General features: G+C 42.3%; 1 protein-coding gene across 5 annotated transcripts in view; it reads left to right on the forward strand.

The window, feature by feature from the left end:
* Positions 1–18,277, forward strand: part of Pcca (propionyl-CoA carboxylase subunit alpha) — a 334,592-nt gene that overhangs the window by 180,099 nt on the left and 136,216 nt on the right. For 4 of the 5 annotated variants that reach the window (NM_019330.2, XM_087586568.1, XM_087586569.1 and 1 more), the window contains 1 exon segment: positions 15,424–15,526. In NM_019330.2, the coding sequence (NP_062203.2) occupies positions 15,424–15,526 (103 nt within the window). 5 annotated transcript variants of the gene reach the window in all.

The following is an 18,277-nucleotide window of genomic DNA, read 5'->3' on the forward strand; positions in this document are numbered from 1 at the left end:
TTTTTTTTTTATTAACTTGAGTATTTCTTATATACATTTCAAGTGTTATTCCCTTTCCCGGTTTCAAGGCAAACATCCCCATCCCCCCTCCCCTTCCTTATGGGTGTTCCCCTTCCAACCCTCCCCCCATTGCCGCCCTCCCCCCATAGTCTAGTTCATTGGGGGTTCAGTCTTAGCAGGACCCAGGGCTTCCCCTTCCACTGGTGCTCTTACTAGGATATTCATTGCTACCTATGGGGTCAGAGTCCAGGGTCAGTCCATGTATAGTCTTTAGGTAGTGGCTTAGTCCCTGGAAGCTCTGGTTGCTTGACATTGTTGTACTTTTGGGGTCTCGAGCCCCTTCAAGCTCTTCCAGTTCTTTCTCTGATTCCTTCAACGGGGGACCTATTCTCAGTTCAGTGGTTTGCTGCTGGCATTCGCCTCTGTATTTGCTGTATTCTGGCTGTGTCTCTCAGGAGCGATCTACATCCGGCTCCTGTCGGTCTGCACTTCTTTGCTTCATCCATCTTGTCCAATTGGGTGGCTGTATATGTATGGGCCACCTGTGGGGCAGGCTCTGAATGGGTGTTCCTTCAGTCTCTGTTTTAATCTTTGCCTCTCCCTTCCCTGCCAAGGGTATTCTTTTTCCTCATTTAAAGAAGGAGTGAAGCATTCACATTTTGATCATCGTCTTGAGTTTCGTTTGTTCTAGGGATCTAGGGTAATTCAAGCATTTGGGCTAATAGCCACTTATCAATGAGTGCATACCATGTATGTCTTTCTGTGATTGGGTTAGCTCACTCAGGATGATATTTTCCAGTTCCAATCATTTGCCTGCGAATTTCATAAAGTCGTTGTTTTTGATAGCTGAGTAATATTCCATTGTGTAGATGTACCACATTTTCTGTATCCATTCCTCTGTTGAAGGGCATCTGGGTTCTTTCCAGTTTCTGGCTATTATAAATAAGGCTGCGATGAACATAGTGGAGCACGTGTCTCTTTTATATGTTGAAGCATCTTTTGGGTATATGCCCAAGAGAGGTATAGCTGGATCCTCAGGCAGTTCAATGTCCAATTTTCTGAGGAATCTCCAGACTGATTTCCAGAATGGTTTTACCAGTCTGCAATCCCACCAACAATGGAGGAGTGTTCCTCTTTCTCCACATCCTCGCCAGCATCTGCTGTCACCTGAGTTTTTGATCTTAGCCATTCTCACTGGTATGAGGTGAAATCTCAGGGTTGTTTTGATTTGCATTTCCCTTATGACTAAAGATGTTGAACATTTCTTTAGGTGTTTCTCAGCCATTCGGCATTCCTCAGCTGTGAATTCTTTGTTTAGCTCTGTACCCCATTTTTTAATAGGGTTATTTGTTTCCCTGCGGTCTAACTTCTTGAGTTCTTTGTATATTTTGGATATAAGGCCTCTATCTGTTGTAGGATTGGTAAAGATCTTTTCCCAATCTGTTGGTTGCCGTTTTGTCCTAACCACAGTCCTTTGCCTTACAGAAGCTTTGCAGTTTTATGAGATCCCATTTTTCGATTCTTGATCTTAGAGCATAGGCCATTGGTGTTTTGTTCAGGAAATTTTTTCCAGTGCCTATGTGTTCCAGATGCTTCCCTAGTTTTTCTTCTATTAGTTTGAGTGTGTCTGGTTTGATGTGGAGGTCCTTGATCCACTTGGACTTAAGCTTTGTACAGGGTGATAAGCATGGATCGATCTGCATTCTTCTACATGTTGCCCTCTAGTTGAACCAGCACCATTTGCTGAAAATGCTATCTTTTTTCCATTGGATGGTTTTGGCTCCTTTGTCAAAAATCAAGTGACCATAGGTGTGTGGGTTCATTTCTGGGTCTTCAATTCTATTCCATTGGTCTATCTGTCTGTCTCTGTACCAATACCATGCAGTTTTTATCACTATTGCTCTGTAATACTGCTTGAGTTCAGGGATAGTGATTCCCCCTGAAGTCCTTTTATTGTTGAGGATAGCTTTAGCTATCCTGGGTTTTTTGTTATTCCAGATGAATTTGCAAATTGTTCTGTCTAACTCTTTGAAGAATTGGATTGGTATTTTGATGGGGATTGCATTGAATCTGTAGATTGCTTTTGGTAAAATGGCCATTTTCACTATATTAATCCTGCCAATCCATGAGCATGGGAGATCTTTCCCTCTTCTGAGGTCTTCTTCAATTTCCTTCTTCAGTGTCTTGAAGTTCTTATTGTACAGATCTTTTACTTGCTTGGTTAAAGTCACACCGAGGTACTTTATATTATTTGGGTCTATTATGAAGGGTGTCGTTTCCCTAATTTCTTTCTCGGCTTGTTTCTCTTTTGTGTAGAGGAAGGCTACTGATTTATTTGAGTTAATTTTATACCCAGCCACTTTGCTGAAGTTGTTTATCAGCTTTAGTAGTTCTCTGGTGGAACTTTTGGGATCACTTAAATATACTATCATATCATCTGCAAACAGTGATATTTTGACTTCTTCTTTTCCGATCTGTATCCCCTTGACCTACTTTTGTTGTCTGATTGCTCTGGCTAGAACTTCAAGAACTATATTGAATAAGTAGGGAGAGAGTGGGCAGCCTTGTCTAGTCCCTGATTTTAGTGGGATTGCTTCGAGTCTCTCTCCATTTAGTTTAATGTTAGCAACTGGTTTGCTGTATATGGCTTTTACTATGTTCAGGTATGGGCCTTGAATTCCTATTCTTTCCAGGACTTTTATCATGAAGGGGTGTTGAATTTTGTCAAATGCTTTCTCAGCGTCTAATGAAATGATCATGTGGTTTTGTTCTTTCAGTTTGTTTATATAATGGATCACGTTGATGGTTTTCCGTATTTTAAACCATCCCTGCATGCCTGGGATGAAGCCTACTTGGTCATGGTGGATGATTGTTTTGATGTGCTCTTGGATTCGGTTTGCCAGAATTTTGTTGAGTATTTTTGCGTCGATATTCATAAGGGAAATTGGTCTGAAGTTCTCTTTCTTTGTTGTGTCTTTGTGTGGTTTAGGTATAAGAGTAATTGTGGCTTCGTAGAAGGTAGTCGGTAGTGATCCATCTGTTTCAATTTTGTGGAATAGTTTGGATAATATTGGTATGAGGTCTTCTATGAAGGTTTGGTAGAATTCTGCACTAAACCCGTCTGGACCTGGGCTCTTTTTGGTTGGGAGACCTTTAATGACTGCTTCTATTTCCTTAGGAGTTATGGGGTTGTTTAACTGGTTTATCTGTTCCTGATTTAACTTCGGTACCTGGTATCTGTCTAGGAAATTGTCCATTTCCTGAAGATTTTCAAGTTTTGTTGAATATAGGTTTTTATAGTAAGATCTGATGATTTTTTGAATTTCCTCTGAATCTGTTGTTATGTCTCCCTTTTCATTTCTGATTTTGTTAATTTGGACGCACTCTCTGTGGCCTCTCGTTAGTCTGGCTAAGGGTTTATCTATCTTGTTGATTTTCTCAAAGAACCAACTTTTGGTTCTGTTGATTCTTTCTATGGTCCTTTTTGTTTCTACTTGGTTGATTTCCGCTCTGAGTTTGATTATTTCCTGCCTTCTACTCCTCCTGGGTGTATGTGCTTCTTTTTGTTCTAGAGCTTTTAGGTGTGCTGTCAAGCTGCTGACATATGCTCTTTCCTGTTTCTTTCTGCAGGCACTCAGCGCTATGAGTATTCCTCTTAGCACAGCTTTCATTGTGTCCCATAAGTTTGGGTATGTTGTACCTTCATTTTCATTAAATTCTAAAAAGTTTTTAATTTCTTTCTTTATTTCTTCCTTGACTAGGTTATCATTGAGTAGAGCATTGTTCAATTTCCAAGTATATGTGGGCATTCTTCCTTGATTGTTATTGAAGACCAGTTTTAGGCTGTGGTGGTCCGATAGCACGCATGGGATTATTTCTATCTTTCTGTACCTGTTGAGGCCCGTTTTTTGACCAATTATATGGTCGATTTTGGAGAAAGTACCATGAGGAGCTGAGAAGAAGGTATATCCTTTTGCTTTAGGATAGAATGTTCTATAAATATCCGTTAAGTCCATTTGGCTCATGACTTCTCTTAGTCTGTCTACATCTCTGTTCAATTTCTGTTTCCATGATCTGTCCATTGATGAGAGTGGGGTGTTGAAATCTCCCACTATTATTGTGTGAGGTGCAATGTGTGTTTTGAGCTTTAGTAAGGTTTCTTTTACATATGTAGGTGCCCTTGTATTTGGGGCATAGATATTTAGGATTGAGAGTTCATCTTGGTGGATTTTTCCTTTGATGAATATGAAGTGTCCTTCCTTATCTTTTTTGATGACTTTTAATTGAAAATTGATTTTATTTGATATTAGAATGGCTACTCCAGCTTGCTTCTTCTGACCATTTGCTTGGAAAATTGTTTTCCAGCCTTTCACTCTGAGGTAATGTCTGTCTTTGTCTCTGAGGTGTGTTTCCTGTAGGCAGCAGAATGCAGGGTCCTCGTTGCGTATCCAGTTTGTTAATCTATGTCTTTTTATTGGGGAGTTGAGGCCATTGATGTTGAGAGATATTAAGGAATAGTGATTATTGTTTCCCGTTATATTCATATTTGGATGTGAGGTTATGTTTGTGTGCTTTCATTCTCTTTGTTTTGTTGCCAAGATGATTAGTTTCTTGCTTCTTCTAGGTTATAGCTTGCCTCTTTACGTTGGGCTTTACCATTTATTATCATTTGTAGTGCTGGATTTGTAGAAAGATATTGTGTAAATTTGGTTTTGTCATGGAATATCTTGGTTTCTCCATCTATGTTAATTGAGAGTTTTGCAGGATACAGTAACCTGGGCTGGCATTTGTGTTCTTTTAGGGTCTGTATGACATCAGTCCAGGATCTTCTGGCCTTCATAGTTTCTGGCGAGAAGTCTGGTGTGATTCTGATAGGTCTGCCTTTATATGTTACTTGACCTTTTTCCCTTACTGCTTTTAATATTCTTTCTTTATTTTGTGCGTTTGGTGTTTTGACTATTATGTGACGGGAGGTGTTTCATTTCTGGTCCAATCTATTTGGAGTTCTGTAGGCTTCTTGTATGCCTATGGGTATCTCTTTTTTTAGATTAGGGAAGTTTTCTTCTATGATTTTGTTGAAGATATTTACTGGTCCTTTGAGCTGGGAGTCTTCACTCTCTTCTATACCTAGTATCCTTAGGTTTGATCTTCTCATTGCGTCCTGGATTTCCTGTATGTTTTGGACCAGTAGCTTTTTCCGCTTTACATTATCTTTGACAGTTGAGTCAATGATTTCTATGGAATCTTCTGTTCCTGAGATTCTCTCTTCCATCTCTTGTATTCTGTTGGTGAAGCTTGTATCTACAGCTCCTTGTCTCTTCTTTTGGTTTTCTATATCCAGGGTTGTTTCCATGTGTTCTTTCTTGATTGCTTCTATTTCCATTTTTAATTCCTTCAACTGTTTGATTGTGTTTTCCTGGAATTCTTTCAGGGATTTTTGCGATTCCTCTCTGTAGGCTTCTACTTGTTTATTAATGTTTTCCTGTGTTTCCCTAAGGGAGTTCTTCACATCTTTCTTGAAGTCCTCCAGCATCATGATCAAATATGATTTTGAAACTAGATCTTGCTTTTCTGGTGTGTTTGGATATTCCATGTGTGTTTTGGTGGGAGAATTGGGCTCCTATGATGGCATGTAGTCTTGGTTTCTGTTGCTTGGGTTCCTGCGCTTGCCTCTCGCCATCAGATTATCTCTAGTGTTACTTTGTTCTGCTATTTCTGACAGTGGCTAGACTGTCGTATAAGCCTGTGTGTCAGGAGTGCTGTAGACCTGTTTTCCTCTCTTTCAGTCAGTTATGGGGACAGAGTGTTCTGCTTTCGGGCGTGTAGTTTTTCCTCTCTACAGGTCTTCAGCTGTTCCTGTGGGCCTGTGTCTTGAGTTCACCAGGCAGCTTTCTTGCAGCAGAAAAGTTGTGTACCTGTGGTCCCGAGGCTCAAGTTCGCTCGTGGGGTGCTGCCCACGGGCTCTCTGCAGCGGCAGCAACCAGGAATACCTGTGCCGCCCCTTCCGGGAGCTTCAGTGCACCAGGGTTCCAGATTGCCTTTGGCGTTTTCCTCTGGTGTCCGAGATGTATGTACAGAGAGCAGTCTCTTCTGGTTTCCCAGGCTTGTCTGCCTCTCTGAAGGTTGAGCTCTCCTTCCCACGAGATTTGGGTGCAGAGAACTGTTTATCCGGTCTGTTTCCTTCAGGGTCCGGCGGTGTCTCTGGCAGGGGTCCTGCCGCTCCTGGGCCCTCCCCCCCGGGAGCCCAGAGGCCTTATACAGTTTCCTCTTGGGCCAGGGATGTGGGCAGGGGTGAGCAGTGTTGGTGGTCTCTTCCGCTCTGCAGCCTCAGGAGTGCCCACCTGACCAGGCGGTTGGGTCTCTCTCTCACAGGGTCTGGGAGCAGAGAGCTGCTGCGTGCCGGGATCCGCGGGTGTGGGACTTTCGGTAAACACAGAACGTGCCGGGTCCTAGAGGAATTCTGCTTCCGTGTGTCCCAAGCTCACCAGGCAGCTTTCTTGCAGCAGAAAAGTTGGTCCTACCTGTGGTCCCGAGGCTCAAGTTCGCTCGTGGGGTGCTGCCCACGGGCTCTCTGCAGCGGCAGCACCAGGAAGACCTGTGCCGCCCCTTCCGGGAGCTTCAGTGCACCAGGGTTCCAGATGGTCTTTGGCTTTTTCCTCTGGTGTCCGAGATGTGTGTGCAGAGAGCAGTCTCTTCTGGTTTCCCAGGCTTGTCTGCCTCTCTGAAGGTTTAGCTCTCCCTCCCACCGGCTGTTGTCTTTATAAGATGGAGAATGAGTGGCTGGAGAGGTGGCTCAGCAGCTCTTGATTCTCTTCTAGAGGAACCTACACTTCATTCTCAGTGCCACATCCGGCAGCTTGCTGCCTCCTGTAACGGCCTTTGTGGGCACCCACATACTTTTGGCATATTCTCTCTCTCTCTCTCTTTCTCTCTCTCTCTCTCTCTCTCTCTCTCTCTCTCTCTCTCTCCCTCCCTCCCTCCCTCCCTCCCAGCCTTTCCCTCTCTCTCTCCCTCCTTCCCTTTCCCTCTCTTTCTCTCTTCACATATCCACCCCCCCGACAAAACACCTTCTCTCTGCCTCTCACTCTCTCTCACAAACACAAGTAAAAAGTAATACATCATTTAATATTTTTCCCTATTGTCCCAGAGGTCCTAATCTTTACAAGAAAAAAACAGCAAAGTAAGACAGACAGACAGAAAGAAAAATGAGTACTTTGTGTTCAGTGAGGTCAGCATCGTTTGCATAAAACGTCCTTAAGGAATCTATGAAACAAATTTCCAAACTAACACATTTAGGCAATTATATATGGTTAAAAGTCAAATATTAGTTGTATTTCAACAAAACTAAAATTAATGAAAAAGAATCAATGTTCCATTTAATATAACATGAAATGATTAAGCAAAAACCTTAACAAAGCATGTTCTGGGTCATCGTCCCTCAGAGTAATAAAGGATGAAAAAATAAGCATAAAGATTGGAAAACAAGGCTTTGCAGGTCAACTTAGGTTATTTAAGAAGTCTGTAAGACATGTAATATAACATATAAATTGACAAAAGAGACTCAAACCTGATGTGTGTGGTGAAGAGAAATTCAGTGTTAAGTCTGCACCTGCTTACAATGGGATGAGCAGAGGTGAAGCTGGCTCCTGCCTGAGTAAGTTAGATTGTGCATGGCTCTAATCACAATTCCATGAGGCTATATCTGGGGAGCAGACGTGAGGCTTTGGAATTTTTCTGGCTGTGCAAAGGGAGCTTGGGAAATAATGAAACTTTATAGGTGAACATAGGTACAAGACATGGCCTACAGAATCTCCCCATTGACCTCTATCCCTGTCTTCTCACAGAAGAAAACCAGCAATCAGTCACAAGTCAACCTGTTTGCCTAGAAGAGTGGATTAGGAAATAGTACATTGAATAGAGGCCTCACACAGTGGGAGGAGAGACCTGACTTGTAAGGAGTCCTCTGACCTCTACAGGTGCACTGTCTCATGCCCACACACAGCAAAATGAACAAATATAAAAATAAAACAAAAAACCACAAGAAAACATGTGTCTTTTGAACCTTAGTAGTAAAAAAAACAAACCCAAGAACCCCACCCTCCCACCCCAAGTTTCCATTCCATGCCTATTAGAACATCTATAATCCAGTGTGCTCAAGACACCAAGTGCTGGTAAGGATGGGCCAGGTGCCAGGGGAAGTCTCCTTCACTGCAGCGGGAATGAAACTCACGCAGCCACTTGGACTGATGGATAAGAGTGAAGAGTGGTGCTCCTTGGCATTTATAATAATGACAGGAACCCCACATCCATTCTGAATCTACAATGGAAACAACTCAATGCCCATCAGCAGGAAGAACTGATTTCAGCATGTGTGCAAGAGAACATGTTATGTAGAAGAAAGCATTCAATAAGCATGAGGGGAGTTCAGAAGTACATTGAACAAAAGCTTATACCATACTGCATGTGTTCAGAACGCACTGAAGTGAAGCTTTGGAGCTGACAAGTATAACCTTCCGTGGGAGGGTTGGAAGGCAGGTAGTGGAGCTGAAGACTGCTGAATTTCACTACGTAAACTGCATTTTATTTTGTTTTATCTGTGGATGCTATGAGATCATGTAATGCATATATGTGACATAAAATGGTCTAAGAAGGATAGTTAGCATTGACATCTTATAGTTTTGGTTGTGAGCCTAACCTTTAATGACTGAACCATCTCTCTAGGCCAGCACTGACATCTTAAATACCTTTGTTTCCAGCTGCGTGGTGATGTTGCCCGCCTTAAGTCCCAGCACTTGGAGTCAGAGTCAGGAGGATCTCTGTGAGTTCAAGGCCAGCCTAGTTTACAGATTGAGTTCTAGGACAGCCAGGGCTACCCAAAGAAACCCTGTCTGGAAATAAACAACCACAACAACAACCGCCACCACCAACCCCTCTGCTTCCCTGTGCTGGGATCCTTCGAGTCCTTGTCTTCCAGTCATCCCCCTATGGCATAAAATTCAGGAAGTAATCTTCCTCTGGAACTGTATTTCGTGCCTGTATCCAGTCTTCCGGTAATTCTTCCTGTTTAACTGTTTGGTATCTTGTTATCCAGCCCCCCTTTCTATCCCTTTCCTCCTAACCTTCCGGCCTCCAGTGACTTCTGTTCTGTGTTCATCCATGAAGTCCAGTTGTTTGGCTCTGATGTTTGAGCTCCTTTGGTATCTGTCTTTTGGTAACTTGTTTGTTTCAGCTAGTGTTCTCTGTTCTATCCCGGTTGCTGCAGATGACAGGGTTTTTTGTATAGCTATAGCCACTTATTCTTATTTATTTATTTATTTATTTATTTATTTATTTATTTATTTACTTATTTTTACACTCCAGATTTTATTCCCCTCCTGGTCCACCTCCCTTCCGCCTCAGTTCCATATCCGGTAACCTCCCACCCCAACCCGTGTCTCCCCAAGGATGTCCCCACCACATCCACCCCACCAGGCCTCTTAACTTCCTAGGTCCTCCAGTCCCTTGAGGATTAGGTGCATCTTCTCTGACTGAACCCAGATCCAGGTTGGAGGCCTCATTTAAGCTGGTGTATGCTGCCTGGTTGGTGATCCAGTGTCTGAGAGTCCAGGTTAGTTGAGACTATGGTCCTCCTACAGGGTGGCCCTCCTCCTCAGCTTCCTCCAGCTTTTCCCTCATTCAACCAGAGGGGTCAGCAGCTTCTGTTCATTGGTTGGGAGCCACTATATTCTTAGTTACTGCTGTGACAGAATAGCTGACCAAAGTTACTTGAAGAAGGAAGGAGCTATTTTGACTCACACTTTGAGAGGGGATTCTGGCATGGTTGTCAAGGCCTGGTGGCAGGAGTGTGAGGTTGCAGTACACTTTCAGTCAGGCAGGAGAGAGCTGAATGGTGTTGCCTGGCTTGCTTTCCTCTCAAGCCTTGGGGGCCATCTATATTGAGGGTAGGTCTTCCCTGCTCCATCACAGTTCTTTGAAATACCCTCACAGACTCATTCGGAGATGTTACCTTGGGGATTCTGAATCCCATCAGGAGGAGAGCATTAATATGACAGGCACCTTATAGAATCCATATTATGGCTGTTGTAACAGGGCAGCCGGGTGTCCTTTACATATCTATCTATCCTTTCAAAAAGATGCACAGCATTGCTGAAACAATGGAACATTTTCAGGTTTCTGTAGCAGACCATGACAGATGCTTGTGGACGCTGGACCCTACTGCACAGTAACATCCCACATGCTCCACGTCTTGTCTTTTCTCATCCATATACAAGTTAGACACTCTCATGCATAAGAAAACAGAGGCACCTCGAGTTTCCATCATGTGGAGGCTACAGTGTCCACAGGCTTACCCTTGGTCAATGGGTGGAGCTTGCAGTGGTGCCAGCCTGGGTTGCTTTCCTGGCTCATGGGCTCTACTTGTAGGAGAAGCACACACAGTGTGCAGTGGGGAAGAAAGTGGGGTTTGCATCTATGAATAACTGTAAGATTGTAGTGGCACATTCAGTACTAGATTCTCTGTCACCTGTCTGATTATCTGCGATGCTAACACTAAACTTGGTGGTATCCATGATGTCTCAGGACAGTTTTATGACAGGCTTTGGTACAATAGCATGTGTTAGGTGCACACATTTTATATTGCATGTAGGTGGATCTTGATCCTCCCACATGCCTGTTTGTGGCTTTGAAGGGTTCTCTGAAAGCTCCTTTCATCTGTCTTCACAGTGATGAACTTTAATGTTATCCTGTTGTAAGTTCTCACATAATAAGGCATGGATTTTTGTTTGGCTTGGCGGTAGACTTCTGTTTAAAATTCCTTTAATGTGTTCATTCCATGCTTTTTTCTTTTCATTTTGATAGCTGATGGTTCTGTGAAGAATTTTACATGAGTTTATTGTACTAGTAAAACTCATGCTTCTGACCCTTCTTCTGTCTGAACTTGCTGAACGTGGGGTTTTCAGCACAGGCTGATTTTCTGTCTTCCTTGGAATTGTTTTCTTTTCCTCTTCAGCTGAGGAAAATAAAAAAAATCATGTGCTAGATATAAAGTTTCATTAAAATTGCTTATGCCCTATCTCAGGCATTTTAAGTGGGCCATCTGTCTAAACATTTCTCTCTCCCTCACTTTTTTCCTGATCATTTCCTCGACTTATTCATGAGCCATGGGAGGGCTCCTTTGTAGTCTGCCTGTATCTGTGTCTGTCTACCCCCACTGAATACATCTATGTACTTGTATGACATAGCTTTGTGCTTACTGGAAATTTTCTGAACTTGGATCAGATGAATGGCCCACTTTCTTCCTACAAGGATTTGCATGCAGAAACTGACCTCAGTGGTTATGGAATTCAGCAGATTATTCTGGATTAGTTTACAGTCCACCTGCTGGAGAAGTTATGACGAGGCAGTACTTCATGATTCTTTGACCATTCTCCCTGTTCTCACGGGTAGTGCCAGCCATTACTGTCTGAGAATATGTTTTGAGATGGCCACTGCCGTAGCCTGAAATCTGTGAAATGCTGGAAGTTTCTGTCAGTAGCTCTGCACGTTTATCATTATTGTGTGTGTGTTTGCTAAGTTATGCGTGTTATTAAAATTACTAAAAAGCAGTCGTCAGTTTTTCTCTGTAAGATATGGAAAAGGTGGGTATTCCTGAACAGTTTGATTCTTGCTGTCAAGCTGGCAGTGGAAGTGGACAGGCTTAGGTAGAGCTGTGATTTGGTTTTGAGGTGCTAGTATGTGATTCCTCATTAGTGGGTTTGGTTATTTGCTGTTTGAAGTCAGAGTTTCAGATTTGAATGTGCAGATTGAGTTGTGTACAGTGAAGCCTTGGTCTGATGGCAGCCCTTTCCACAGAATGTGCTTCACTAGGAGAACATGCTTTACGAGGGTGACTGTGAAGCATCTCCCCACCTTTGAGGATGGTTTGTAGTTATTTTCCCTTGGCTTAATCTCTCCTTGCTGAGTGACATCCAGAGCCTGGTGTCTACCCGGAACTTTATAACCCATTTTGAACCATTTTGAGTTGTATCAACAGATACAATTTTTTAAATCAGTATAACTTTAAGTACTTATTTCTATCATGTTCATACTTTTTGAAGTGAAATAGTAAGAATTTCACAGTAGTTCTTACTATTCTCTTAGCAATTCTTTAGAGCAATAGTACACATTCCTCTAGGTTTGTGTCTATTTTAGTGCAATAGTGTATGACTGAGTCACTAGCATAAATGCTTAAACTATCCAGTCTATTCACCAAACAAATTCAAGCTACCTTTAAACCCACGTAAAGTCAGACAGAACCCTAGTGCTAACCATTCCTGGGGACCACGTTTTCTGTTCTTCTTGGCATCTGGAGGTCTTGCTTCTCAGTGGAACTGCTTTCTTCTATTCTCTTAACAAAGCACCTTAGATCTTGTTAGTAAAGTGCTACTCCAGGGATTCAGGCTCAGAGGAAGCTGGGCTTCCTTTCACCCCCTTGTCTCTGTGGGAGCCCCTCTTACAGGTTCAGGGATGTGGGTTCTCAAGTGCATTGCTGAAGAGAGAAGGAGCTAAGACATAAAGCTCTGGACTTTCTCTCAGAAGCCTGTGTTCTTCCATAAGGTCTCTCCTGGGACAAGCTACAATGTATATGAAACAGATGTGGATCCAAATAAAGCACTGGAAAAATAAATAGTGGCTGGGTCCTGAGGAGAGTCAGCTATGTCTCGCCACCATCTGCAGGATCGTTTTCTGTGGGAAAAAGTTCTGGGTTAGCACAGGACGTCAGGATCAGTGACTTCCCCCACCTCTGCAGGCACAGGATGGCTGTCTCACTAGGAAGGGCCTTTGCTCTCACAGACTGTTGAGCATGCTCAATTTTAAAAAATTACATAGCATATAGTTCCTGTTAAGTGGAAGGAAGACAGTGAAATCACACCATCATTGAGACCATTTCGGAGGGTGGTAATTCCCTCCTTGGAAATGTGAGGCAGAGAAGAGAGCCCAAAGCTTCGTAATGGAAGAGTGGCCAGGAGGCAGGAGTGGTCATCATGTTACCTTTGCCTACCTCCATTCAGTCCTCATGTGTGTCTGTCACTGCAGATAACTTTGTTATTTTAATGTTTTATAAAAGGAAATTAATTTTGTCAATTTTCTCAAGGTAAGAAGTATAGGCAGAGCTCATACTACTTCTGTGGGGCAGCAGAGCCTGGTTCATGATCAGTGTGCTTGGTCCTCTGCCTCCTGTTTGTTTGGCTTAATTAAAAGGAGCTAGTCCAATCAGACACACAAGCCAGAATAATTAGGAAAAGAGTAAGGTACAAAGCATGGGGCTTTCCTTTTAAGGATTTGAATGGTAAGTAAATCAATTAAGAATTAGCATGGTGTGAAGTCAAATACTGTAGAATTGTCATGAGCAGGAAGTGTGTAGTTTCAGTATCAAAGAAAGCAAGCATGTAGGAAAGCCACGTTACATACTTGTCCTGGAAGAATGGACATCTTACCACTTGAGGTTGAACAAGAAATTTAGCCTAGCGAGGAGACAAATCTAGGGTGATCTTGGAACTGACCCTCTGCCATTTATGTGGCTCCCAGGCCCTTCCTGATGAATGCACCCGGCTGTAGCCCAGTGGTAGGATTCTTGCCTAAGGGGCTTGGAGCCTTGGGTTTTACCCCAGCACTAGAAAAAAAAAGTCTATAAATGAAAATATGAAGTGATTGCAATCCTCATAGAGCCCCATCGTCCAGTGGGGAGACATGGGTGTGACAGTGCCCTGTGGGGTGCAGGTGCACAGTGAGGCAGAGGGCAGAAGCACTCTGGCCTGCTGCCCTCATGTGTCCCTTGCCTTGCTGTCTTCTCTCTTCCCAGTCTTGTGGTCCTCGTCCTCAGGAGCTCTTGCTTACCAGCACTCTTCTCTCTGAACCTCTGCACTCTGAATACCCAACAGTGTCTTCCAAGTCTGTATATTGTTGGTGTGGTTTTTTGCTTCACTTGTTTTTTTTCTGTAGGATTTAAGGTAGTCATCATTAAACAGGTGAAGTGGCCTGTCCAATACAAGCACTCTCTTCACCTGTTAACCCCCCTTCACCAGGCCCTGTAACTAGAGGGGACTTAGGCATCACAGTTGTTGTGACTGTGATATTTTTTGAATACCATATAATATACATTCTTTTGAAATTTGAGAGGCTTGAATGGAAATATAACCTACAACTTTAATTTTAGATCCATGGCTAAAGCTAGAGTCTAGATAAAAGGTGCTATTGTTAATAATACTTCAAAGATAAGAATATAAATGTGTGACCCTAGGGTTAATTTTGATCTCGTTACTTTTTAAAACAAAATTGTAGGAAATTTTTGTGTTTCTTTTCTGGCAGCTTGACCTAGTTTTTCTGCTCCATGTAATGCCAACCATACATTTATATGATAAGATTAGCTTTGTTCAGAGCTCTGACAGCCTTGGGTGGATTCCAGAACTTATTGGAAAGCCAGGACTAGAGAAGACAGAAGACATAGGCTGTGTGCAAGATGGAAACCATGCCTGTCCTCTCCTGGTGTTCCACAACATGGTGCCAGTCACTTAGTGTTTATGAAGTTGTGGTTACACAGTTTACTGTAGTTTAGTTTTCTCTCTCTTAGTGGTTTTGTTCTAGCTGATAAATTAAGGTAGTTTTTTTTTTTCCAAGCTGGCACTATGGAGGAACAGTCTATATAGTTTTACAGGTAGAGTAAGGTATTATAGTTCATTGTTTTTAAATAAATAAACTTTATTATTATTATTATTGCTATTATTATTATTATGTGTGTATGTATGTATGTGCCTGTGTGTGCATAGGTGGGAAATGTCAGAGAGTAACCTGGAGTCCATTCTCTCCTGCTTTACGTGGATTCCAGGGACTGACTTTAGGCCCTCAGGCTGTTAAAACACCTTTACTTCCTGAGGTCTCACTACCTTTATTCTTTACTACAGTGTTAGTTGTATCAGCTATGAAGAGTAATCAAGCTACAAGTTCTTACACGTTATATTGACTGATTCATTTCTGTCTTGGAAACTTATCACATTTGTCACCGTGCATATTGTACTGTAATTAAGCTTATGTTTATAGCTTGAGTAGTTAGCAAAAAATAATAGTGCTTAAAAAAAAGAATAACTTAGGAAGGAGTGTCACAATTACACAATTCAGGTTCAGAACATGGGGCAGGGATGATGGGTCTTAGAAGAGGCAGTGGTTCCACAATCAGAGCAGAGGGATGGCTGTTGTCTTTTGAGTGTCTGCCTTTTAAAAATCTCTCCATTTATATCTGGAAGCTGTTTATTCCAAGGGTGGGGTTAGTGCAATGAAACGTGAAGTGTGGTCCTTGGCTCTCTTATTCTACACATCAATGTTAGAGGAAATTAGTTTGTTGATAGAGAATAAAATATAATTAACTCCTATTCTTTCTTTCTGCTTCAGAGTTCCAGTTATAAGGCCAGATGTGGCTAAGTGGGAGCTCTCAGTAAAATTACATGATGAAGACCATACTGTTGTGGCATCCAACAACGGGCCAACATTTAACGTGAGTTTTGCTTGTTTTTGGTAATCTTGCATAATCTAGGCAAATTTAGAACATTTTTAGCTTCTCTGGTGTCTCTTCACAGTCTGCAGCAAAGCCTTGTGTTCGCCTGTATAGCTGAATATAAAGGGGGCTTTTTGTCCTGTTGTGCTAATTAGAAAACACATTCCTAGATTTAGCTACTTTCTAAACTACTACCTGATTCACTTTTCTTCAATACCCACTGCAAAGTCATAGGTTTGGTTCTGTGATTGATTATCACACAGACTTGTCTGTGATAGAGCCAGAAGCCTGAGATAGCATCATATTGGGATTCCTGTGTGATGCTCTTGAAGAAAAGCTTATTTCCTGGTGCCATTCTTTTTCTTGTAAAGAATATAAACTCTTTGTGAAACATCCAAGACAGAACTGTAGTAGTGTAAGTTCTGGCCTACAATGAACACAGTCCACTCAGATTTCAGTGTTTATGCCGTGGTGTGGATGGTACATCTAAACTCTGTGACTAAAGTTCACTGGACAAACACTGAGGAGTTGCTGCTTAGGGATAGCTTTGTGTGTTTCCCCGAGCCGGGAGGCAGCTGTGTTGTTAGCATGATACCCTATTACCCACAATCTCTTCTGTGACTTAGTTGCTTTGAGATTCATATGATCTGGGGGAAACAAATGACTTTTGACAGAAGACCAGAGCAAAATGGAAACCAAAATAATGTAAATTCATTCTAAATCTGCCGAGGCTCAGGGGGGCTTAGGAGTTTCTTGGTCTCCATGAACACATACGGTGGGAATACTATCCAGTCTTTCAAAATATTGAGCTCCAAAGTGAGGAAATTTAGTTGAGTTTATTTATAATAATTTTCTGGATTCCAAAGTCTTTTTTCTTCTCTCTTATGCAACATAATATGGAACTGGTTAGAACAGTACAAGAAATACAAAGATATGTATATTTCTTGCTTTAAAGGTGAAGAATTAGATTTATATTGAAGACCATTCATTTTGAAGAAAAAGGTCTGAGTGGTTTTGATGTGTAAACAGACTGGCTTAGAAATGTCCTCCAGGGACAGACATCTGAGCATCACACATTGTAAGTGTTTTGCCTGGTGTTTGCCTGACTAACTGCTCATGAGTGAGACTTGTGAGTAAATAATCTTTTCTGCTAGGCCAGTGGCAGCAACCTTTGTAAAGACTCTTCAAACTACTAAAGAATGTTCAGGGTTGGACCACTGGCTCAGTGGGTAAGGGCTCTAGCCTCACTAGCCTGAGGCCCTGAGCTCCACCTCAGGGAACCCACATAAGAAGCTATACATGGTGATGCAAGAGCCAGATAAGAGACAGAGACAGGAGAGTTGCCCAGAAGCCCAACAGCCAGCTGTACTGGAGCACAGGATAGCAGCAGGAGCAAGAGAGACTGCCTCAGCTCAGTGTTGCCCTCTGATCTCTACAAGAGACCATGGCATGCATCAGCCCCCTCCCCCATACCCCACACCCACTGTCAATCAACTAACATTCCAAAGAATATCCAGAACCCCTAGACTACTCCTGGTATACTAATGTAATCTTTGTACTAATGAATAAAAAATTCTAAATGGTCAAAATAATACTTAGCTTTGCTGGTTGGAGAATAATTTCCCACTATCTTAAAAACTTTAAAGTTAATTTTTTTTTTTTCCGGAGCTGGGGACCAAACCCAGGGCTTTGCGCTCGCTAGGCAAGCACTCTACCGCTGAGCTAAATCCCCAACCCACTAAAGTTAATTTTTAAGGTTAGCATATAAAGTTCTGGTATTCATTCTAATACTGTCATTCATACATTGTTGAAATTTCATTGTCTTTCCTACTGTCTTTCCCCACTTTTCCTGGTTCTCTGCCACACCCCCAAAGCCTTCTTTGTGCTTTAAATTCTTTATAGTTTATTTCCCTAAATTTAGTTCAGTTTCTTTTTATTAAGAGAACAAAATACTTTCGAAACGCATGAAATCACTTCATTTAAATTAAAATTAGAGCTCATTCCATCCTCCTAATTTCATGTTATAAGTTATATTGTATCTAATACAATTCAACTTGTATTAGAATTTAAAAGGCTGGGCTTGGGGGTAGCTCCGTGGTAAGGCAGTTACTAGCATGCATGAGGCCCTGCATTCTGTTAAATCAACATCAGAGACCTACTGTGGAATGGCAGCATGAGCTGTTCTGTGGAGCCACTCTTCAGCAAAGTACCATCAGGAGAGAGTGGTGAAAATCTCCATCTGTAGCTGCTGTGTGGTTGTGTGTAGAAGACTGGAAGGCATTAGCTAAGAAACTGTCATGAAGAAGTGAGTTCAGCGTGGTTGCAAAGTCAAATCAGTTAAAATGTCTCCCCATTTGCAGTGGTAACCCCACACAGTTCCATGAATGAGCTCCAAAGAGGAACAAGTAGAGTGAAGGGAGTGTGCAATGCATGTACCATGGTGCAACGCAGGAGTCATGAAGCACACATGGAGTGATGCACCAGTCATGGGAAGGATGAAGGAGGGACACATCCTGGTTACGAACTGGTTAGAGAGACGCAGTCATGGCTTCCTCATGAGCTAAAGACTCCCTATAATTCCCGAATTGTGCTGCCAGGTTCTTGTCAGACCCTTAAATTCATGTGAAAGCTTAAAGATGTAGGATTGCCAACCTATCTTTAAAACTAGCTTAGGGATGGATGCCACATTTCCAGTACTGAACTGGAGGAAGGCCCCTTACGTCAAGGCAGACAGGTCGATTCCTGGGATAG

The sequence above is a fragment of the Rattus norvegicus genome, chromosome 15 (assembly GCF_021556685.1).
Source record: "Rattus norvegicus strain SHRSP/BbbUtx chromosome 15, alternate assembly SHRSP_T2T, whole genome shotgun sequence".
Classification (NCBI taxonomy): Eukaryota; Metazoa; Chordata; class Mammalia; order Rodentia; family Muridae; genus Rattus; species Rattus norvegicus.